Source organism: Peromyscus leucopus, chromosome 5 (genome assembly GCF_004664715.2).
Source record: "Peromyscus leucopus breed LL Stock chromosome 5, UCI_PerLeu_2.1, whole genome shotgun sequence".
Lineage (NCBI taxonomy): Eukaryota > Metazoa > Chordata > Mammalia > Rodentia > Cricetidae > Peromyscus > Peromyscus leucopus.
Genome location: NC_051067.1, coordinates 12,690,746 through 12,714,762, shown reverse-complemented (window position 1 = coordinate 12,714,762; position 24,017 = coordinate 12,690,746). Strand labels below are relative to the sequence as shown.

Here is a 24,017-nt window from a genome sequence, read left to right as displayed (position 1 = left end):
CTACAGCAGGCTACCATAATCTATTTATACCCTCATTAATTCCTTGGAGAAAGTGGGCCTCCTTGACTCCTGTGATACCCTTTTCTGCTTCCTACACCGTCTTTTCTTTTATCAGGACAACCACAGTCAAATTTAAATCGTGTTCTTCCAGGTTAAAGGATAAGGGCTAATCAAAGTGAGAATTCCCACAGCGTTCGGCGCCTCATAAAGCCATCCGAAGCAGAAAGCACTTTAAGTCAAAAGAGATGCTTGGGCGCCCACACTGCCAGGCAGCATGGTTCAGCCTCCCTACTTTAAATACACTCTGAACACGCACCTTCACCTGCAACTGCGCAGAAGCGCGATCTTACACGACGCCTGTTTTCTAAGACAGTACTGAATCTCGTACATTGACGGTGAGGAGGGACCCTGCACCTGGCCGAAAGGTCCCAAGGTGAACTGTCTGTACGACAGCGTGTGCCCGCTCGCCTCAGATGTGGGAGACCACAGCAGGAGGCACGCAGTGACTGACATGTGGCGTGTGCTGCCACAGTGAGGGCTGAGGGTCCCTCTGAAGGATGAACTCAAAGCTCTCACTGAGGGGTCTGTGCAGTGGGATGCTCACCTTCTGTGAAAGGAGCTAGTGCCAGAAGGAAGCCAAGGGAGACGGGACCGAGGGAAGAGCTCAGTGAACCAGGTGGGGACACGACATGCCACCATAAACTCAGTGCAGGAGCCCCCGAGGCAGGACTCACCAACCATGACTGACGTGTAGCTGTGGGCAGGGTCGAAGGGGCATCTTCCTTTACCATCTTCACTTTTCCCCAGGAACTTGAAGGATGTCAAGTTCTACAAAGGAAGAAAAAGGAAACACCTGACCTTCGGGTGCCAAGGGCATGCCCTCGCGCCATCTAACGGTACAGAAGACCAGCAGTGTGCAGCAAGTGGCCCCCACCCATGTAGGTCCTGCCCTGGGAGCAGTGCCACCAGAAGCACATCTCAGGTGCATGACAGAGCCTGGGACATGCAGGGTCACGGTCTCAGCCTCCTCTACCACACTACCCAAGAAATGGGCAAACAAACCACGGAATCCTCACTCTGTTCATCTACTACCAGCAGCTCCAGGAGGATCCATTCTGACTAACGGCAAAACCAAGCTCACTCCAACAACATAGGCCATGCCAGGATCAGGCCACGCCGTGCTCTAAGCTGCCCCATACCATATAAAACAGCGGTTTCCAGGCGGTGCCTTGCCCTAGGAGACTCCATTTTAGAGTTTTGATTCCACTTTAGGAAAAAGGATGAGTAGGCCCTGGGTGGATCTACAAACCACACCATCTACCCCAAACAAACTAATAAATGACTTATTCCTGGGATAGAAAAGGAGCCACCTGTGAACTCATCAGAGGAGCTTGAGAGTGTCGGGCACATGTTAGCATTAAGAACACCTAGGAGAGCAGGCCCGAGAATTAACAGACGGAGGAGAAGGTGTTCCTCACCTGGCCCCAGGAAGCAGTGGACACCAACACTGATGGAGGGCCCCACACCAAACTATGGCCTGGTACGACCTTGGAGCTCATCTCCACAGCTTTGCTCTCGAACAGATTACAGCAGAGGCCATGGAGGAATGCTGCTTACTGGCTTGCTCCTCGTGACTTGCTCAGCCTGCTTTCTCATCCACCCACAGTGGTCTGGGTCCTCCCACATCAGTCACTAATAAGGGAATATCCTCGAGGCTTGCCTACAGGCCAATCTTATGAAGGCATTTTCTTAACCGTGGTTCCCTCTTCTGAGGTAACCCTAGCTTCTGTCAAGTTGGCAAACATAAAACAAACAAGAAACAGGACACCATACAAGGGAAAAACAGGGACAGCCAAACATTGATACATAATGAATCAGGATGTCCTCGTACAGGGAAAAATGAGACACAATTAAACAGCAGGTGACAGACTGGGGGAAATGCCCACAAAATGATGATGAAGTATTTCCACTTCTGAATATACAGGAACACATACAGAAGAGTATATACAGCAGATGAAAAATACAGGCCAAAGTGTGAAAAGACAGGAGCCACCTCACAGGGCAACCTGCCAGAGCTCCAGGAGTGTTGGGAAACTCAAAGTGGGCAGTCACTGTACCCTTAGCAGACTGGAGAGGTTGCGGAGCGGTGCTGTCCACCAGGGTCAGGAGCTGCCAGCCCTGCAAGAAACAGCTGGCTGGAAGCCACAGGCCAGCAAGCACACAGGACCTCATAGTGCCAGAACGGCTGAAATGACCAACGGGCCAGTTAGAACAATAAAGGTCACCCGTCAGGCTAGGAAGTGTAAGCTGGGGTGACAGTGTGGTCCACTTGATAAGACACATCTGTCATCATACCTCACAGGGATGCCTGGAGGCTGATGGGGCTACTGCCATGCTCTGAGCTGCTGGACAGGGGAGAAAGATGGAGAACAGTGGCAATCATTGTGCTTTCGGAGCTACACTGATGAAATCAGCTGTGCAGGAAAATGGCCCCATTTGTTTGTTTTTTCAAGACAGGATTTCTGGGTAGCCCTGGCTGTCCTGGAACTCTGTGTAGTCCAAGCTGGCTTCAAACTCAGAGATTCTCCTGCTGGAATTAAAGGCATGTGCCACTACCACCAAGACAGATGTCCCCATTTTTAAGAAATGCTTGCAAAAAGGCCTCTGTGAATCACAGGTCACACTTTATCATGTGTACATAAGCGCACACAATTACAAATACATACATATATACACATGTACGAAAGGACACATAACACAGTGTGGTCCAGGTGCACAAATGTTTCACAGGGATGGACTCTGCTGTAGGTGTGAGTTTTTTTCTTTCCTTTTTCTTTTATTTATTTATTTATTAATTAAAAGTTTCAGAGTTTCCTAGTCTAGTTTTAAACCAAGCATCCTATCCCTTACCTCATGCTCAGGTACTGCTTTAGAATCTAAACAATAGTCCTGACGCTTCCAACTAGACCAATCAGGGTTTGGTCAGGAGGTACCAACGTGAAAATGTCTTTGTACACCGCTCTTCTTTCCCTCCTTCCTCTTCTGTTTGCTTTCCTTGTTTTCTACTTAAGATATCTATCTCTGAGGACCAAGGGACTTTACATCCCAGAAGAGCCAACGCATGCATATACACCACACATATAGAACACACACACACACACACACACACACACACACACACACACACACACACACACACACACACGGTACACAGCCGGGTGAACCTGTGCAGTGGCCCTCTCCCAGGACAGCTGTACAAGTATTCAGTTTCTTAATTCTCTCATGATGTTTATTTTTCTTTTGAGAGAACCTTTTGAGCTTTATCTTGTAACCCAGGCTGACCTCATACTCGGGAGCCCTCCAAAGTGCAGGGGATTTCTGATTTTCTCACCACACCTAGCTGCCTAAGTGAATTTCTAATTCTGTGTGTGTGTGCGCGCGCGCGCACACACGCACGTGTTCCATATGTACGGTGGACATGCACGTGGTGGGTGTTTATATACGTGTGGTGCTGGGGATCAAGACCCGACAGCTCTCGCATGCTAGCACTCCTAGCCTCTAACTGAACTACACTGGGAAGAGGTTTTACATTTCAGCTAATTGAGGGTTTAGGTGAATGGAGCTTTTCCTTTGGAGTCTTCTCCCATCGTGGTTCCTGTCATCTGCAGCCAACTGCCGCAGAGCGATGAACTAAGTCTCCTGCCTCCTCGCCGTGTGCTACCCTGCCCGGTGTCACTCACCCATGTTCAGCAGACCCACACGGTACATGCTACCCCTCCTCGCGGTCATCAGATACACAACATAAGGTTTGGTAAGAGCCAAGGTTTTAGCATCCAGTGGAGACTTTGGATCTACGCCCAGCGGAGAGGAGAGGAAAACCATATAGTATGTTTCCTATTTGCTATGGATTACTTGTGAAATTTCTCCCATGGGCTCCTGGGTTTGTTTCCAGGTGGCGTGATCCGGGGGAGGTTGTGAAGTGAGACCTGCCAGAGGAAGCGGGTTTCTGGGGTGCCAGCCCCACTTCTTGTCCCCCGCCTTCTGTTTTGATGAGATGCCTTCGATACTCTTGGAGTGTGAGCCACGGTAAGCTCTTCGTCCCGTAAGTTGTTTTCGTCAAGTATTTGGTCACAGCAAGGGCAGAAGTAAGTGACTTGTAGTATACACTGTATTGGTAAACTTTCACGTGCTGTTTGAGTGCACAGGGAGGCTGCTCTGGAAGCAGGGCTGCACCTCCCCCACTTCTGACCCACGCCTACTGTTCACAAAGCGTCCTCCAAGGCCTCTTGTCCAGGGATGGGCTGCCCCCTAACTCTGACACGGAGGAGAGAACAGCGAAGAACCTAAGAGTAAGTCCATTATGCCCTTGAGAGCAGCTAGAAGGTGAACCATTTGCAAAAGAGGTTACTATTATTTATCTCACGATATAAAAGTGCCTACAACGGGCGGTGGTGGCACACGCCTTTAATCCCAGCACTCGGGAGGCAGAGCCAGCAGGATCTTTGTGAGTTCGAGGCCAGCCTGGACTACAGAGCAAGATCCAGGAAAGGTGCAAAAGCTACACAGAGAAACCCTGTCTCGAAAACCAAAACCAAAACCAAACCAAACCAAACCAAAAGTGCCTACAGTGTGTGTGTGTGTGTGTGTGTGTGTGTGTGTGTGTGTAGCCAAAAGCTCAGCCATGGAGAGGTGACTCCAGCTGACGACCTCAGTTTCCTCAGATTCAAAATCCTGATCTGATGATGTTTTCTCTCTGTGGCTATTTGTTCTTTTATTCAGAAGCTTCGCCAAAGTGGACACTCTGCTGTGACCAGAACTCTTGTCTATTGGGAACTCTAACGGGCTGCCTTAACAAGACCCCTTTGATTTCTGCTAGGCATCTGGAGCACCCAATTTAATGTTTTGGTATCTATCTCTTGGTAATATTCTTTCACGTTGTCTTGCCATGTACATAATAAATTCACTCATCCAAAACTGAAAGGATGGCTACTGTGGATTATCCTCTGGAATACAAGTCAGGAGGAGCGGGACTGGGGCCTTGCTGTAGCTGCAGGAAGTTTGACTGTGTAGTTCTTAGTCCATGTGGCTTGCAGAAAGAACGGGAGAGTCTGGCCAGAACTCTAATCACTGGTAAAAGGGATGTGTGGTGGCCTTACCAGGTGGTCACAGGTGGGCTGGAACGCGTTGGTCCCACACACATAGAGGGCAGTGGTGCCGAGTGGCTGCAGCACGCGGATGTAGTTGAGGCACTCCGTCTGCAAGGGAAACACACACACACACCATCAAAGGACAGCCAGCCACCAGAGAACCCTCAGGTCCGCACGGTGAAGGCCAGTCACCCACTGCCCTGCTCTTTTCTCTGCTCAGGCTGGTCTGTCTGTGTCCATGGGGGAGGTGGGGCACTGCACAGTGAGCCAGGCTCTGCAATGTGAACACCATCTCTGTGGTCCACAGGCAGTTCAGGTGCCAGGCACGACTTTAGCTCTGTCCCTAACAGATGCTCAGCCAGTATCTGGTGACAAAACAAAGCCAAGACCAAACCAGAGCTGACCTTAAATTGTACCAGGGTACCCACTACAGATGGCAATGTATTTACCCTTGCCAAACACACCATTCATTCTGGTGCCCATATCACCAAGGCAGACATTGTACAGACGCGTTCTGCTTTCCTGGGGACTCCACCCTGTGCTCCCACCAGCACAGAACTGGAAATAGTGACTGGCAGAGTCAGAGAGAGGCCAGACCTGAGGGTATAGCCAGCTGTGCATCCCTGGGGACCAGTGGGAAAACAACGATGACAGTTTGGAACCCATGTGCTATTTTAGGAGAACAGTGCTCAGATTATATGGGCTATAGCCTGAAATTATCTCAAATCGGGAAAGTGGTTTTTGTTTTTTTTTTTTTTTTTTTTTGCAAACTGTTTTCAAATGGCTAGGGAGTCATTCAGAGGAGGGCTCCCTACCAAGTTCATTGTGGGTCCCCACGTGGGGCAGTGCAAGGCATCAGCTCACTCAGCTACACAGATTGCCTACAGGACAGCCAGTCCATCATAATGTCTGCCCACCTCTTAGTTCCCGAGTTAATACTGCAGTTACAGACAGTATGGCAGTGAAATGTGCAGTTAGCATTTAACCAAGGAACTTAAACCAAAAAAATAATAATAAAAAATTTTTAAAAAATGAGTGGATTATTTATTTTTTAATCTTTGTTTTGAAAACAGCCAACAACTGATAAACTGCCATCACTTAGCCATCATGATCATCATCAGGGACAACCTGGCTCTCGTGGTCTAAGGACATCTGCAGGGCACCAGGGTAGGCACAGGAGGGTACCCAGAGCTCCTGAGAAAGGGCTACAAAGCCTAGTCTCCCTGAATAAGCACCTCACTGATATAAAAACAAAAACCCCAAAACCAAACAAAGCAAACAGCCAACCAAACCCCCATAACCTCTCAGGCCTCCATGGGTGCAGGGGAGCCCAGAAACACGGGGTGAGGTATGGTCAATTTTACTCCAGGTACTAGTGGGCAGCAGAAATTAGCTTCTGTAGTCACAATGCCAGGCCATTTGAAAAAGCTTCTCCAGTGCTGATGACCTTGACCTACCCTGAGAGCACCAATCCTGACACCAGGGGGCAGGGAGAGCTACCAGATGTGTTGAGACAGCTGGACTGAGCCCAGCAGAATCACATGACGCCCAGTGAGCAACAGAGAGAAGCCCTGATCCTTGAGAGGATCCAAATCTAAATACCTAAGAAATGAGTGTGTGTTTGGGGGGATGGGGGATAGGGGGGGTGTTTCTTTGTAACCTGCGATTACCTGCTTTGATTTCCCCTTCTCTGCACACTTGGCTTTTTTTTCTTCAGAGACCTTCCAATACACCTGTGAGGGAGAAAGGCATGAGAGCCCAGTTGCCTGCAGCCTCCCCTGAGAAGGAACTGCTGGGATAAAACAGACGCCAATAGAAAGCGCACAACACAGCTCAGCAAAGAGGTTCGCAGCCAGAATAAAGTCAGACTGAGAAGAGGTTCGCAAAGCAGGCAGATGCTGAGACCAGGGTCATCCCCAGGGCTTCCTGAGGTTCCGTGACCATCATCCCAAACTAGCAGGATCACACAGCCTTCAGACTTGCTACAAAGAACAGACGAGGGCCGGGGAGATGCCTCCGTGGGTGAGGTGCTTGTCACTAAGCAACGGACCTGAATTCGATGCCTAGAATCCATGTGAAAAGGCTAAGTGTGGTACCACACTGGTGATCCCAGCACTGGGGAGGCGGAGACAGAGTGTCCATGTAGCTTCCTGGCTGCCAGCCTACTTGACAAGCTCCAGACCAGTCAAGGGACCATGTCTCAACATAATAAAATTTTAAAAGTGGATGGCACCTAAGGAAAGACACCCAAAGCTGTCCTATGATTCAATCCCCCCCCCACACAGAATGAAACTGAAACCAATTTAATTATACCCAAAAGTATAGGCTTTCATTTGTTCTTTTGTGTTTTGTTTTCCAGACAAGGTTTCTCTGTGTAACAGTCCTGGAACTCACTCTGTAGCCCAGGCTGGCTTCGAACTCACAGAGATCCGCCTGCCTCTGCCTTGCAAGTGCTGGGATTAAAGGAGTGCACCACCATTGCCTGGTATATTTTTTAAATTTATTTTTTATTTGCATTGGTGTTTTGCCTGCATGTATGTCTGTGTGAGGGTGTCAGATCTTGGAGTCACAGAGAGTTGTTAGCTGCCATGAGTGTGCTAGGAATTGAACCTGGGTCCTCTGGAAGAGCAGCGGTGCTCTTAACTGCTGGGCCATCTCTCCAGTCCCCCGCCCCTCCCCCCACCCTGGTTCTTTTGGTTTTTTTTTTTTAACCTTAAACATTTTTATTATGACATGTAGGTGTGGATGTGCATGTACCACAGCACATGTGTGGGAGTTGGTTCTGTCTACTACAAGTGCCCAGGGGGTTGAACTCAGGTCACCAGGCTCGGCAGCATGTGCCTTACCTGCTGAGCCATCTCTTCGGCCCCTGCTCAACCTAATTTTTTTCTTTGACAGTTTTATACATGCAAATAATGAATTTTAGTCATTTTCAGCCCCTGTTATTCTCTCGTCCTTTTAAAGGTGACTATATAGAGTACCATTCAACACAAATCAAACAGAAACAGCCTAGATGTTTCTTGGGTGAGCTTGCTGGTGGAGTCCTGAGCCAGATCTGCACAGAGGTAGGTGCAGAAGGGAGGCCCATTGGGGTGGGGTGGGCACAGGACCTACCTCATGCTGCTTCTTAGAGACGTTCAGCGCATTCACTGCAAAGACAGCTTCCCGGGCGCCCATGTACAGAGTGTCTTTGTCCTCACTCATCAGCAAGGCTGAGTAGTTAAAGATGCCCGGTTCATGAAACTGCATCAGGCCTACCTCTGTGGGCAACAGAGGAGGGAAGAAAAGGAGGAGCTGAGGAATCACTGCTTAGTGTGCATGCACCCCATCTCACCTCCGAGTCAGGGCAGAATTGTCACTAGGGCCAGCTGTCTACACTGCTCCAGCATGGAGCAGGACCCCAGAGAACCTCAATGCACCCACCAAAAGTGAGAGGAGCCAGCCCATGACTGAAGCCCTGAGGCTAGCATGCATCCCTAGGCTATATACTCCTGACCTCCCTTTCTGTCCCCTAGTCCTGTTGAGTTCCAAACCACTCATACTGGGGGTTTCCAGCATATCACAGACCAAATTCTTGGTCTAATCTCTACATCTTTAATGTGTCTTTAACCATCTACTTTGGGTTGAGAAAGAACGTAATGGTTTAGGACTTTCCCACTCAGGAAATAAATGCCTTACTTGAAACCCTCAACAACAAAAATTCAGTATTAGGGCTGAGGACGCAGCTGAGTGGTAGAGCATTTGCCTAGTAGGTGCAGGATCCATATTCTCTGCCCATCACCCCCTTTAAAAAGTCAAGAGGGGTAGACACACCTCTCTCCTAAACAACTCCAGGCATGACCGCTAACTTCCGGAGACAAGGGACACCCCTTCTGCACTTGCAGCAGTTTCTGGACACGGTCACACAGGAAGGACATGAGCTGTCCTGGAACTCAAGATCCCTCTGCCTCTGCCTCCTGAGTATGGGGGTTCCAAGTATGCACTGTGGTGCTTAGCTTGGCATTATGAGCTGGCACTGGTTAAGTTCTGAACTTGCCTACAAGTAAGTATTCCCACGTGTCCAGGTGGCTTCAGAGTTGGGCATTTCTTGTTTTGTTTTGGTTTTTGGTTTTTCTTTTTCTTTTTTTTTTGTTTTTCGAGACAGGGTTTCTCTGTGTAGCTTTGCGCCTCTCCTGGAGCTCACTTGGTAGTCCAGGCTGGCCTCGAACTCACAGAGATCCGCCTGCCTCTGCCTCCCGAGTGCTGGGATTAAAGGCGTGCGCCACCAACGCCCGGCGGTTTTTGGTTTTTCTTGACACAGGGTTTCTCTGTGTAGTTTTGGTGCCTGTCCTGGATCTCACTCTGTAGACCAGGCTAGCCTCAAACTCACAGAGATCCGCCTGCCTCTACTTCCCGAGTGCTGGGATCAAAGGTGTGCGCCACCACCGCCTGGCAAGCTGGGCATTCTTACTGCACTTTGCTTCCCGGCCCTCTGTCTCCACACTGTCCCCTCCCTGGAATGCTGTGTAGCCTGTGTGCCCCATCCTGGAAGTCTGACCTGGAGACCTCTGAGGCTGAGCTAATCTCAGCAGTGCAGTTGAAGTGCTGGCCTCTAGTCAGCAGTCATTAAACTGTGAGGTATTGAGATCACAAGTGCACTCTGACTAAAGCCTGGCACCTGCTGTGGGCCTGAAGCAGCCACCAGGCCTCTTGCCCACACAGCATCCTTCGGGCATCCCTGACGACATGACCTCACAAAGCATCCAAAGCATGGATCTCCATGCTCTCCAGAGCCACTGGCACTCATAGCTTTAGCACTCACCTCCATGCTCCCAGGTGATCCGAGGCACAGGTGCAAATGCCACCACTGTCCCCAACACTACCATCAGGGCCAAGAATAGCCCCCCGACGGGAGCACACATCCTCACGGGCAGAGGGCACCGAGTCCTCAACAGTGGACACACATAGATGGCAGAAAGCTGCTGTGGTGTGGCAGCAGGGACTTCTCAGAGCCCCAGGGCTGGGGCCAGCGGCACAGACTGGAGCCCATGAGTGGTGGGGGTCCTGAGCCGCCCCATGTCAGGTTAGCGGTGGCCACTTTCACTACCACATGCCAAAGGCTCCTGCTGCTCCCTTCCGACCTGCAAAGGAAGGAAAGAAAGGCCACAGGTCACAACAGCTCCAGCTGGTCCTCGGTCCCCTCCATCCCTTCCCACTGCCTATCCTGCCTGAATCTGCCTGCTGAGGGACATGGAAGGCATCCAGGACTGTGGTGCCACCAGGCAGACAGATCCTGCAGAGACTCAACAAGGCTAAACACACCAAGATGGGCCTACAAAGGTGGATTATGATATATGATGACTAGCTAGACGGACAGCCAGCTGCTTGGTGATAAGCCACAAATGAAAGGAACAAGCCGGGGCTTCAGTTCCCTGGGAGGCTCACTTCCTAATTTCTGACAAACCCAGGAAAATTACCAGACATCAGAAGGCTGCAGTGACAAGGTGCACGCCCGAGAATACATACAAGAGTCACATGTGTGGGCTGACACGCAAAAGTGCATGTAGCTATAAATACACACAAACATATGCACCCATATACATGCAGTATGTAAGCACACACACTAACCTTTATACCCATGAAAACACACCCTCAGGGCCTCATTTTGCAGGAGTAGCTGGCCTCCACAGAGGACACACAGCCAGCCCAGGAGACAACCCGAGCTCTTCCTGCCTCACTGGGAAGAAGTTAATTACCATGGAAACAGTAGCAATTAACTCTGATTTGTCCAAACAAGAAACAGAAAAGCAGGCTTTGCTGTTTGGTGGAACTGTGGCCATGGGGCTCTTGAGCCCACCCTGTCTTCACCTGCCCCAGACAGGCCTGAGGCTCAGCACACATCAGGACCCCTGTCTCTGAGCCTATAGACCCTGACCACCAGAGCCCAGGGCTGTGTCACACCAGCTGCCCGGCTACACAGGTAGGCTTCACCTTTGAGTGTGGCCACCTGCCAGGCCTTCCCTGCCTCCCACAGAGGGTGAGGCCAGCTGTTCCTACATCTCTATCCAGTCCTCTGTCCGGTCCGTCCTCAAGTGTAGCCCTGACAACAGGTCTGGCCTCTATCCCAATGCATTTGGAAGCTTCCTAAAGCCAGAATAGCCTGAATCCCTCCTTCCTCCAAGGACTGGAATATTCTAGGCCAGTGCAGCTGATCTTTTCCTTAAGTGACTGTTGCTATAAGCTCAAAGGCAGTGATGGATGCCATGCAACAGGGTGACTCCAGTCATAGGCAGTGGGTTCACAAAACAGGGGCTAGCCAGCCCCAGCCCCACCTACAGATTCACAGAAGCTGGGCACCGAGGCGTGACTCCTATGCTCACCCAACCAGAGGAGCAGGAAGCCAAGAACTGGGGCAGAGGCTTGGAAATAGACAGCGGTGACAATTACAAACTCTGGGTTCTGCCGGGCGGTGGTGGCGCACGCCTTTAATCCCAGCACTCGGGAGGCAGAGGCAGGCGGATCTCTGTGAGTTCGAGGCCAGCCTGGGCTACCAAGTGAGTTCCAGGGAAAGGCGCAAAGCTACACAAGAGAAACCTTGTCTCGAAAAACCAAAAAAAAAAAAAAAAAACTCTGGGTTCTGCTGAGCAAGTCCACAGTGTGGCCTGCCTGCCTTGCAAGAGCCCATCTCCTGCCACAGTCAGGAATGGAGCTATGGGTTGCTAGGGTCCAAACCATGGGAATCCTCTTAAAGCCAGGGCCACCAATTCCCTCCAACGCTGAGTGTCCACACTGCTGATGAAAGGGCAGCCAGGACAGCAGTGTCTCCCTGATCTCAAGCACCCTCTGGGTACAGAGCTCCTGCAGCATGCCCAAGGTACAATGGCATGGGTCCAAGCCCCGTGCTTTGCGGAAACTGGAGACGGTCAGGGCAGAGGAGCTGTGGCAGGCATAAGCCCTCTGATTTGCATGCACACGGTTCCAGCCGTGAGGGTCAGGTGGCATGGGACACGAGGGTCAGGTGGCATGGGACGGGCGCGACTTCCCTCCTCAGAGCCCTCCTGACGGAAGCAGAGGATGATGACAACAGCTGAGGATGGATAAAAATGACAACAGATGAGGATGAATAGCAGCCAAGGTCCTGCAGGCAGGGGTCACGTGCCACTCCGCTGCTGGCTTTAAAATGTTTATAAGAAACATTCCTTCAGGGATGAGTGTGTATCTCCATTGTTGGAGGTTTTGCCTATCATGCACAAAGCCCTAGGTTCAGTCCCCAGCACTTCATAAACCCAGGCACGGTGATGCCCAGCAGGTGGAGGCAGGAGAAAGGGAAGTTCAGGGCCATCCTTAGTTACATAGTAACTAAGACCCCGGCTGAAATAAAATGTAAAAATCCAAACAGAAGGAAGAAAGGGAGGAAGGCAGGTCTTCCAAAAACAAAAGGAGATGGTATAGGCCTTGAATCCTAAGACAGAGAGAGGCAGGGGGAGCTCTGTGAGTTCACTGCCAGGTCAGTCTACACAGTGAGTTCCAGGCCAGCCAGAGCTACAGGTGAAACCTTGTCTCAATAGACAAACAAACAGGAGCACTGGATGTGATGGTACACACCTTGAATCCCAGCACTCTGCGGGAAGGGACAGGCAGGTCTCTGTCTACATAGTGAGTTCCAGGACTGCCAAGGTTACACAGTGAGGCAGGCCCTGGCTCAGAATTTAATTAATTAATCAAATGCTTAGTGGCAGAGTGCTTGCTTAAGTATAACATCTTTGTAAACCATCCTGGAAAAGGGGGTGGGATGGAAAAACAAGACACAGAGAAAGAATCTGCCCCCCTGTGAACTGGGAAACACAGATTCTGTAGAGTCTAGAACAAGGGGCCAACAGGAAGGCTTTGGCCCACACCAGACCCCACACAGTGCCCTCAACCTGGGAGCTGATGGGCATGCATGCCTCTTATTAGGACGTTCCTCCACAACACGAAAGGACAGGAGGCAGTTCACAGACACTGCGAAGAGACGACCCCTTTAGGTGGGAGCACATAAATGTACATGTTGGGTAGGGTGATGAACGGGCCTCCCACAGTTCACCTGCAGCAGCAGCAGCAGCAGCAGCAGCACAGGACTTCAAAACTCCAACCTCCTCCTTCCCAGAGCTGTGGAAGTGTCACAGGACACACATCCCTGAGCCCCAGGGATGAAACCCTCCCCTCCCTTCCCCTCAGTAAGACACAATGGATGGGAGACCCAGGAAGGCATTGGTCACTGGACGCATGCTCACCCACCTCCAACCCCATCCACTGGCCGGATCCATGGAAAGCGTGGACACCCAACCTGCAAGCCTGTCTCGAATGCACCTCCTTCCCCATCCATCTACCCCGCCCCAAGCTCAGCAGCTTTCCTTTTCCCCTTCCTCCCAGCCTGCCCACCCCCTGCCTCTGTGCTTCCTGTTTCATTCTAGGTAACAGGATCCTGAGCTTTCCTGGGTGAGCAGACTGCCCAGTTCAACACATTTCTAAGCTGCCCTGGTTTTAGCCAAAGAAATGTAGGTGGAAATTACTAGAAACAATTGCACGAAATTGGCTAACAATAGCAATTTGACGCCAAGCTCGTCTTCATATTGCTGCCTGGAACTCAGACTTGGTGTCTGGAGGTCTAACAGCCATTCTATGAACATAAAACTAAGGATCTCATTCTATGAGCTGCAAAGCGGAACATCTCAGAGGCCGGGTCCTGACAGCACCGCTAAGACACTGCGCCTGCATTTTCCTGCAGCCTAAGAATGAATTATTACCAAACACAGTCAAAATGGAGCAGTCAGAGCCCCAGGGAAAGAGAGACCGGCCTACAGTGGAAATGTAATCAAAACTGTGCTACCATGGCCGAGTGTGCGGCCTCAACCGTCAAAGGGGAGCGTGTGTGTGTGTGTGTGTGTGTGTGTGTGTGTGTGAGATAACTCACTGGGGGGAGGGGTAGAGGTGCAAGACAAGGAGCAGAGAGCAGGAGCTTCAGCTTGTGTCCCAACACAGTGCCTGGAACGGAAAAGCCAGGACACAAGCTAAAACAAATTTTAGGTAAAACATCAAGTGGCTGAAATAACTAAAACTCCTCACTGCCCCAGGGTAGTCAGTCTGGCCAGGGCTGCCCTTGGAATATAAGCTTTATAAAATGTACCAACTAGGGCTGGAGAGGTGGCTCGGCAGTTGAGAGCAGCTGTTGCTCTTTTAGACAGAGAACCTGGGTTCCACTCACAGCACCCACATGGCAGCTCACAACCATCTGAAACTCTAGTTCGCGGAGGTCCAACACCGCCTTCCGGCCCTCGGTGGCGGTTAGCAGCAACTCTCCTGCCAACCTTGACTAACTGGAAAGACAGCAGGAACTGTGGGGTTCACTGGGGCCCTCAAACATCCCCACCCTGGGCTGACCCCGACACTGCTTACAGAAGCCCAGAGCATGCTCAGCCAAGCCACGCCCACTTCAGCCGCCGGCGGCTCCTGTAGACTCAACCCCACCATGCGGAGCGCAGTTATTTCAAGGGCAGACACTAGAGGGCAATAGCCTAGCTAGGCACACAAGCCCCAGGGAACAGCCGGAGGCCTGGAGGGGGAGAGGGAGCAGCCAAGTGGAAAGGAGGGGGAGGAGAGGGCTCTTGGGTTTGACTTCTTTTTCTCTTCGCCACTCACTGTTTGGTGTAATTTAAAACCCACTTTAAACAAAGCGCCCGCCACGCCCACACAGACAGGCTGCCACAGTGCCTTCCAGGAACGGCTCCACAGCCATCCCTGAAAGCCAAGTTCAGGACCTTGCTCTCTGTGTTTAAATTTAAACAAATGGATGCAACACCTTTCCCTCAGGGGAAGCCGAGGTCTCCCGCTGGCAGCTGAGGCCCTCCTGTTCTCTGTGGTGACAGTGAACTGTCACTCCAGTGCTATCAGAAGAGGACCTACAGCCCATTAAAGGCGGGGTCACCAAGACCCCATTTACCACATGGAGAGGGAGGACTCGCCAACTCAAAACCCAGGATAAAGAGCTTCAGCCCCTCCCTCCTGCCTGCCTGGGCTGTCGGAGGGCAGCTCTCCACCTCCAGGGAACCCTGGAAATCTCAGCAGGGGCTGCAACTGGAAACAGGAGCAATCCCCAGCCAGGGCAAGGTCCAAGAGTGGTGAGCACCCAGCTCAGGCCTGGAATGCTAATGGCCTTGAGAGCACTGGGCGCGTGTTTGTGCCTGAGTGCATACACTGTGCGTGTGATCCTGTGTATATCATGGCAACCAGGGACATGTGTTTACCCATGTACACACTCATGTACATGGCCACACCTGCAAATGTCAAGTTAAATGTGTATCTCTGTATGTAACCTGTACATAAGTGCACGCATACACATGTGCACACATATCTATGTCTGCAGATGTGTGCAAACATGGATGCACGAGGAGCTGATAGTGGGGGCAGGTCACAGAGCAGATGCCACTAGGTGCTCCTGTGAGGACAAGATGCCACACAGACTTGTAAGCATCCTCCTGGGCACCACGGCCAACACAACAGGAGATCCTGAATGGCTGTGGTAAGGCCGACTGTCCCCTGGACTCCAGCCCCATGAAGACACTGGCCACAGGAGACTGCTGTCTACTTCCTACCTGCTCATTTGCTCAGACATAAAGGTGAAACTCAGGCTGCTACAGGATAGGTTAATCCAGCCACACCTTCCCTCCCAGCTGGGTGTGGCCTTCCGACCACTCCCGGCCAGCCACTAGCCAGGCACCCCACCCCTACAATGCTGGCACCCCAGAGACGCTGATGTCACTAGCCTGAACACTGAATTACAGAGGGCCTGTCCCTGGAGAGTTGCAGGAGGGGTCCAGGAGCTCCTGAGTGGCTTCCTCACACAAAGCTGTTGTCCCAGCTTTGGTATTCCAGGCCCCAGAGCCACGGTCTCCAGTTGGCAGGGATACGCTCTACTTACTGTACTAACACTGGCAAGGCACAGCTCACGGGAGCAGCTGGGCATCACCATCCAGGTCAACACTCAATCTCAAGCCACCTCAAATGGGCTCTTACCCCAGCTCATGCCCCATACCTGAGCACTAGGTGGGTGGGTGCTGTGCTGGGTGGGAAGCCAGCATGCAAAGTAGGACGCGGGGAGTCACGGCCACAGTGCCTATTGAACAGCAGTGATGACTGGGTGCACACTATAGAGTAGGTAGAGCCAGGAGAGAAGTGGGGTTCCATGGGGGACCAGTGGTGACCTGCAGAGATCGGTATGGTGTGGCTTAAACTTCAGATAGATCCTGACAACACCATCTCTTTCTACAGGGTTTGTCACCTCCTCAGGCCCCACAGGCTTTCATTTGAAGAGGGGCAACCCTGGCCTCACAATGGCTCTTACTATCCCCCAGGACTCCAGGTACTGGTCCTGGATCCCAGAGACAGTGCAGGTATGGACTGAGAGTGGCTGGCCAGCCCCAGCCCTCTGGCCCTGGGTAACCTTCGGCTGCTACCACGACTGTTATGGCGTTACTGTGACACCCTAAATTCCTGTGTGGAGTTCCGACTGTAAGGATCCTGCTCTCACTCTTCAGGTTTAATGCCTTCCATCATCAGTGGGCAACTGCGTCCCCACCTTAAAAAGCCACACACAGACCCCACACTCTCTCTCTGCGCCTCTCTTTCTGTTTCCTCTCTGCCGGGCCTGGCTTCTCCGTCCTATCTCCTCTTCTTTCTGATAAAGCCCATTGCAACTCTGGTAGCCATGGCTTGTGACTCCTCCGCTGAACAACCAGCGCTGTTTATCCTTTCACCGACTCCCGGAGTGATGGTGACCGGAGGCAGGTGAGGCCTCTTCAAGGTGATGAGGTCATGAGGATGGCCCTCCTAAGGATGCTGCACAGAACTATCTCCCTCTCTCTTTCCACCAGGTGGGGACACAAGGAAAACATGATGGACAGTCAGGAGTGAGCCCTCCCCAGACACTGAATCTGCAGTGACTCAATCCTGGGCTGCAGCCCTCAGAACTGGGATGGCTGTACTGCTTACCACGGAGAGCCAATTAATATCAAAACCCAGTCCGGAGAGGCCAATACCAGACATACGAGCAGACAGTAGTACTTACTCAGGAGGACAGTGGTGCTTTAATCCCCAAAGAGAGAAAGAAAATTTTCATTAAAGATGCTTCAGAGTACGATGTCATTTGCATTTTAATGTTTCTTTCTTATAAAAACATTTTCCTAGCAGCATGAATGACACCATGGTGCCTACCTCCTCTAAAGAAATGTAAAATCAAACACCACATAGTGTTCCTGAGTCTCCACCAGCCAGTGCCGGTGATGCTGGAGGACAAAGGATTTTGGATGGAAGGGATAACAGAAATTAAGCCAGGGCAACACTCCACTCCCCGGTGGCTTTGGGCCACAGCATTATGAACAGTGAGGACAAGGACTCACTATGTTGTTTGAACTCACAACATTGTTTGGACCGCAGAAGCTGCCACTGGTTCCTTGGCTGGAGCAGGCCAGCAGGTGCACCTAGGAATACATCCCAGACCCCAGGGTGGGTGCGCCTGGACCATACTGTGCCTATTGCATACCTCCACTGCACTCGGAGGAAGGTGTAGGTCTGCATGGGAGCGATGGGCCATACAGTTGAGAGGAAGTGTTGGTCTGCACACAGAGAGAGACAGACACCAGCCTCTGGGGCTGGGACTCAGGGGACCCAGCTCTTACTATTTAATATGGCACTCGGTACATGAAATTGCCTGCACTTTCAAATTCCTCCTATCTAAGGAACCTGAGAAACACTTCAGAGACCAACAAAATTCAAAGACAAATGGTCAGAAGGAGGAAGAGAAGAAAAAGGAGGTGGAGGAGGAAGAAAAGAGCAGCAGCAGCAGCAAGACAATGCTCACACCCCAGTGCCAACATAGACTTCCTTAGGAATAATGAGGTTTCGGGCCAGTGAGGTGACTCAGGGAATAAAGGCACTTGCCACGGGAGCCTGATGACCCGAGTTCAATCCCTGGTACCCATGGTGGAGAGAGAGAAGCAATTTTGAAAGTTATCCTCTGACCTCCACCGGCAAGCCATGGCATGTACGTGCCTGAACTCACATAAGTAAGGTCCCTGCCCCAGTGCACCGGATATCTGTGCTATGTATGTGTGTATAACCAGCTCCACGCCCCTCCTCACCACAGCCCTGCCAGGCTGTCTCTGTGGAGGAAGCAACACTCCTCTCCTTGTGTCCCTGTGTCCCAAGGAAGAGGAGAAGGATTAGGGATGAGGGGTTTCACACACTATTCTGGTTATTTCTCTTAGCTTTGTCCAGTTAAAATGCATCCCAAATCCTGGGGAGAGTCCCATCGGGAGTCCTCTTCCGGTGCTGTGCCTTCCCACAGCAGGAAGGTGAAGGCCAGGATGGGTGCCATAGCCCACACCATATTGAGAAGAAGTGCTGGTCAACATAGAAAGACACCCATACAGAGACACAGCTGACCCAGGACACACACCCACACACACACAGGCTAGCACAGTCACGCGGGAGGGGCAGGCACACAGACAAACTCAAATACGCAGATGTGGAGCCGTGAACACACACAGGGACATGGACCCATGTTCCTGTGCCCCTGAAAAGGAGAGAAAGCAGACGTGGGGCGCACGCAGGGCCATCACGCCCTGAGCAGCTGCAGTCTAGGAGGGAGGGAGTTGGAGGAGAACACGTACAAAGGGAAGGGAAGGCCATGCAGGGCCGTCAGTGTCCAGCATCAAAGCCCCGTGCCGCCCGAGGGGTGGCAGCCATGTCTCAATCTTGGCCCCAACGAACACACAGCAAGGTACGCAACTGTCCATTAGATCCAATGGAGGCTTCTAGAAGGTTCCAGTTGCTAACACAGGCATACAAATTGTACACAAAATGATTTACCTGTACGGTGGGTCTCTGCAGTCGCTCTTAGCACTTACGGAAAGGAGTCTTCAGGAAGATTGCTCTGAAATTATAAGAAACCAAGAGTCAAGCTCCTGGGTCCTCCATCCTCACACTCAGCGTGGCTTCCAGATGTGGGACACAAGTTCCTGCCACCTTCTGAAACTTATGGCCTCAGGCAGATGACCTTTCTACCCAGGACCTATGCAGCTTGTACACTGCAAAGGAAGTGAGGTGCTGGGTAGCTAGCCAGCAAAGAGGAAGTGCAGTCTGGGTCGGCTGGTGCTGGCCTCACCACACACAACCACTTCTCTTTTCGGTCTTTTTTCTCCTAAAAAAAAATAAAATAAAATAAAAACTGGGCTTGAGTGATGGCTCAGAGGTTTAAAGCACTGGCTGTTCTTCCAGAGGCCCTGGGTTCAGTTCCCAGCACCCACGTGGCCACTCACAAGTGTCTATGGCTCAAGTTCTAGGGGACCGAACACCCTCACACAGACATACATGCAGGCAAACCACCAACACACATAAAATAAAAGTAAATAATGCTGTGGGACGGTCTGTATGTCAAATTGCTCTGATTGGTCAATAAATAAAACATTGGTTGGCCAGTGGCCAGGCAAGAAGTAGGTGGGACAAGGAGAGAGGAGAATTCTGGGAAGCGGAAGGCTGAGGCGGAGAGACACTGCAGCCGCCGCCATGACCAGCAGCATGTGAAGATGCCGGTAAGCCACCAGCCACGTGGCAAGGTATAGATTTATGGAAATGGATTAATTTAAGCTATAAGAATAGTTAGCAAGAAGCCTGCCACGGCCATACAGTTTGTAAGCAATATAAGTCTCTGTGTTTACTTGGTTGGGTCTGAGCGGCTGTGGGACTGGCAGGTGACAAAGATTTGTCCTGACTGTGGGCAAGGCAGGAAAACTCTAGCTACAAAATAAATTTAAAAAAAAAAATCAATTTAGGTCAGGCTGTTGCTATACTGCCCAGACTAGCTTCAAACTCGGTATGTTCCTGCCTCTGCCTCCCCACTGCTGAGATTCCAGGTGTATGTCACTACACTCGGGCACCTCAGCTACCTTTAGATAACATAAGCCAGGCATGTGCATACTGGCCTAGCACAGAGAGCAGAGTCCAAACACTGGAAAAAGAATCACCAGGCTCAGTTACAAATCTAGCCTAACGTGCAAACAGCCCTGGGTTCTATCTATCCCCAGCATTGTATAAACTGGGCATGGTGGTGCAAGCCTGTAATCCCAACACTCGGGAGGCAGAGGCTGGATGATCAGGAATTCAAGGTTTTCTTTGGCTGCAGAATGAATTCAAGGCCAGCCTGGACTACATGAGACCCAGGCTCAAAACCAAAAACAAGTATAATCTAGTTGCCTGATTCTTTTCAGATCTTTAAAGACTCCAGTTACACTTTATGTATTTACTGTGTGTGTCTATGTGTGTGGGTATTCGTACCACAGCATGTGTGGAAGTTCAAGGACAACTTGTTGGTTCTCTCCTTCTACTATGTGAGACCCAGGGATCCGATTTAGGGACCTGAGGTGAGGAACAATCACCTTTACCAGCTGAGACATCCAACAATCCTAATTTCAGATTTGTGTCCTTTTCACCTTCCTGAGGAAACTAAGAAAAAACCACAGACAACATATTCACAAGAATTAAGTAGATGCTCACTCTCTGTCTTATTTGGTTGTTTTTTTGTTTGTTTGTTTGTTTGTTTTAGGGAGTGCTGGGACAGAAGCAGAGACTGGTTCCCACTAGGTCAGCAATCCACCTCTGAGCCACATTTCAGCCCTTCTCCTCTCTTTCACGGCAGTTTTAAAGCTAAACAGAAACAAGTAGCCACTGGGGAGTGGAGCCAGGCTTCTCCAGTGCATCCATTAGCATCGGGGGCAGAGCCCTCCAAACCGGCTCCCTGAACCCAGTGACTCCATGCCATCAGACCCTGAGGGGCAACCTACCTGCTGTGGACAGCTGGAGGCCGGGTGTTGGAGGGACCTGCAGGGTCCAGGAGAGGGCCAGCCTGAGCCCAGCCCGAGCATCTCCCCTAGCTTGCTGAGTCCTACAATACTCCCAGTGGGACTCTGCAAATAATACAAGGTGACCCACTCAAACGGTCTCCTGTCACAGGGGTAGCGAGCGAGAGGGGGCAGTCCCCTGGGCTCAGGGCAGAAAACAATTCAGGGGGACAAAGGAAGGGATTTATACAGGAGAGAAAGGTTTGGAGAGCAATGCGAAGGTCTAGATTATGAAGTGGGAAGACGCATTTTGGGGGACGAACTCTATATGCTTGCCACTCCATGAATGAAGGAATGGCCAGGGCTGCTCCATATGGCCTGATCAGACCTCGTCACCTCTGTTGCAGGGCAGGGACGACAGTGTGTCCCCGTGTCCCTCTAATACACACTGGCCTCTGACAGCTGGACTCACTGTACCCATTTCCTGCCCACCAAGGTTCCCATGCCCCTATCCAGTCTCTGACCCCAGCCAGCCCCGAATTCAAGCCACAACCCACCTCTGGCTGCAGCAGCAGCTCAGGCCCTGAGCCTCCCACTTCTGTTCACCATTTACTCAGACCCTCTGCTTCTGCTTCCTCAACACAAAACCACACGGGATATAATTAGTTCTCTCACCCCAGTCACCCTACTATGGACTCCCCCTTCATGGGTATATGATGGCCCCTTAGCCTCCCCAACAAAGCACCTGCTGGTGGCTTTCAGGATGAAGGAAGAGGAGAGAAAGGCTCCTGTTTCCAGAAGCCAGAAGCCTGTCTTCCCTCACCTCTAGGACAGTAGCTAGGGTGGCCCCACATTCCCAGCAGGAAGTAACTGGATTAAGGGGCCCTAAGGTCAAAACTACCAGCTCAAAGTCTGGCTCCTTCAAGCTTGTCTTAAGGAAGTGGCTGGGCCTCTCTGGGCCTGTTTCTCCCTTCAGAGGATGAGCTGACAAATAGGTAAGTGTTAACTGGGTGGCACTCTTACCAGTGAAATGCAGCCTGTCACAAAGGCCTCCCGGAGATGGCTCAGCCACACACAAAAAGGCCAGAGTGTGTCTGTGTTCGCTTTAAGTGTGCCTGAGGCATTTTTAAGTGTCAGGGCTGAGGCTGTACGCAGTCCAGGCGGTGGAATGCTTACTCGCCTAGCATGTGTGAAGTCTAAGGTGTGACACCAGCACTGTTTAAAACTGGGTTTGGTGGTGGGTGCATGGCTATAATCCTAGTTAGGGAGACAGAGGCAAGCAGTTAGAAGTTCAAGGATATCCTCAGCTACATAGCAAGTTCAAGGCTAGCCTGGGCTACATGAGACACTGCCTCAGCTCTCTTCCCTATATGCAACAAGGGTTTGAACCACGATGTCCTGCAGTGATCATAGGCCTGGAACCCCAGAACACCCACCACTCTAAATGGCAAGCACAGGTTGGATAGAGCACAGTAAGACACGGAATGCAGCAGAACCCCCAGATCCCTGGCCTGGTCCCTGCCAGGTCTCCACAAAGAAGAGACCAGAAGACCAAAAACCAGTTCTTCCTCTGGGCTTGGGTCCTCTGGCCTCAGCCCCATTTCAAGCATAGGTGATAGATGAACACACACAGCATGAGAGGACAGGGCCATGGCCAACTGGGATCTGTTTTCTAAGTCCCCAAACCACTAAATGCCACTCTAGCAAACTGCTTTCATCTCCAGCAATTCCTCAGAAACACACAGCCAAATTACAAGATCAGGCCAGCGAGACAAGGGTCGTAATCAAGATTCACTAGACAGGAGGACCCGGGTCAGTGGGCGGTTATCTCCTGACTCCTTTCTAGGGATGTGGCACACCCATGGGAGGGGCGGCCTGCTCTCCATAACCCCCCAGCAAGTTCAAGCTCTCCTAGTTCGCCTGATCAGGGTTTCCAGTCTAACTGTCAACCGTGTGGGTCACCTTGACCAATTAATGGATCCCTGCCTCCCTCCAGAGACCCCCAAACCTCAGAACTTCACCGCATCTTAGGGTTCTGTTAACTCTTAACTTTTTGTTGTTTTTGTTTTTTGTCTTTTTGAGCTGGGTTTTTACTGTGTCATCAGGCCTGGCCTCAGACACAGGCCACCTTCCTTCCTGCCTCGGCCTCAGGACATCTGTCTACTTCTTCTTCTTCTTAAATTTGTTTTTGTTTGTTTGTTTGTTTTGTTTTGTTTTTTTGAGATGGGCTTTCTCTGTATAACCCTGGCTGTCTTGGAACTCACTCTACAGACCAAGCTGGCCTTGAACTCAGATCCACCTACTCTTGCCTTTCTAATGCTGGATTAAAGGACTGAGCCACTATGCCCAGCTCAGTGTTTCTGCTTCTTAACCACAGTGAAACCCAAGTAGCCAACGTTTTATTGATGCTCAGCATGTGGTCACTGTGAGTGAGCAGATGGATCACCAAAATGCTAGACATGAGACAAGACGACAACCTCATGCATGGTGTGGCTGAGACAGGAAGAGACGAGTGCTGTGAAGTCCTGGAGTGCTTTTCTCAAGCTGAGGGTGCCAGGGTTCCCTGTGCCCCAAGACTGTGGCCATGTTTACAGCCAGATTCTTTAGTCTCCAAATACCAAATGGCCTTCAGGCAAGATGTAACAGGCTGGGGAGAAGACTCGGCAAGCAAGGGTGCCTGGATCAAGCCCTCTGAGGTGCTGTGGCACACAAGCTTATACATGCATGTGCACGGTACACACACACACACACACACACACACACACACACACACACACTCTAGAAGCTGGTTCGCTGTGATCCATAGGTTACAAACGCTCCTCAAACTCACTCTACCCATTCTCTCAAGCCACTCACAGGAGCTGTTCCTTCTTGACACCCTCCAGGCAGGTGGTTCTCTGGGTAAGAACAGCTGCACCACCACCAGCTTCAAGACACAACTTCAAATAAGGCCATAACCTGCAGGGGTCCTTGCATCTGTTACAGACACTAGAAGTCACTGAAGGTAGAAAATGATCTG

General features: G+C 51.1%; 1 protein-coding gene across 7 annotated transcripts in view; it reads right to left on the bottom strand.

Moving 5' to 3' along the window:
* Positions 1-24,017, bottom strand: part of Sema4d (semaphorin 4D) — a 105,567-nt gene that overhangs the window by 29,966 nt on the left and 51,584 nt on the right. For 4 of the 7 annotated variants that reach the window (XM_028863804.2, XM_037205730.1, XM_028863799.2 and 1 more), the window contains 6 exons: positions 19,032-19,095; positions 9,949-10,267; positions 8,262-8,407; positions 6,818-6,880; positions 5,157-5,255; positions 735-828 (listed from right to left, as the gene is read on the bottom strand). In XM_028863804.2, the coding sequence (XP_028719637.1) occupies positions 735-828; positions 5,157-5,255; positions 6,818-6,880; positions 8,262-8,407; positions 9,949-10,048 (502 nt within the window). In that variant the 5' untranslated portion in view covers positions 10,049-10,267; positions 19,032-19,095. Of the gene's footprint in view, positions 1-734; positions 829-5,156; positions 5,256-6,817; positions 6,881-8,261; positions 8,408-9,948; positions 10,268-19,031; positions 19,297-24,017 lie in introns of those variants that run through there. The other 3 variants (XM_037205728.1, XM_037205729.1, XM_037205727.1) reach the window with 2 other exon arrangements.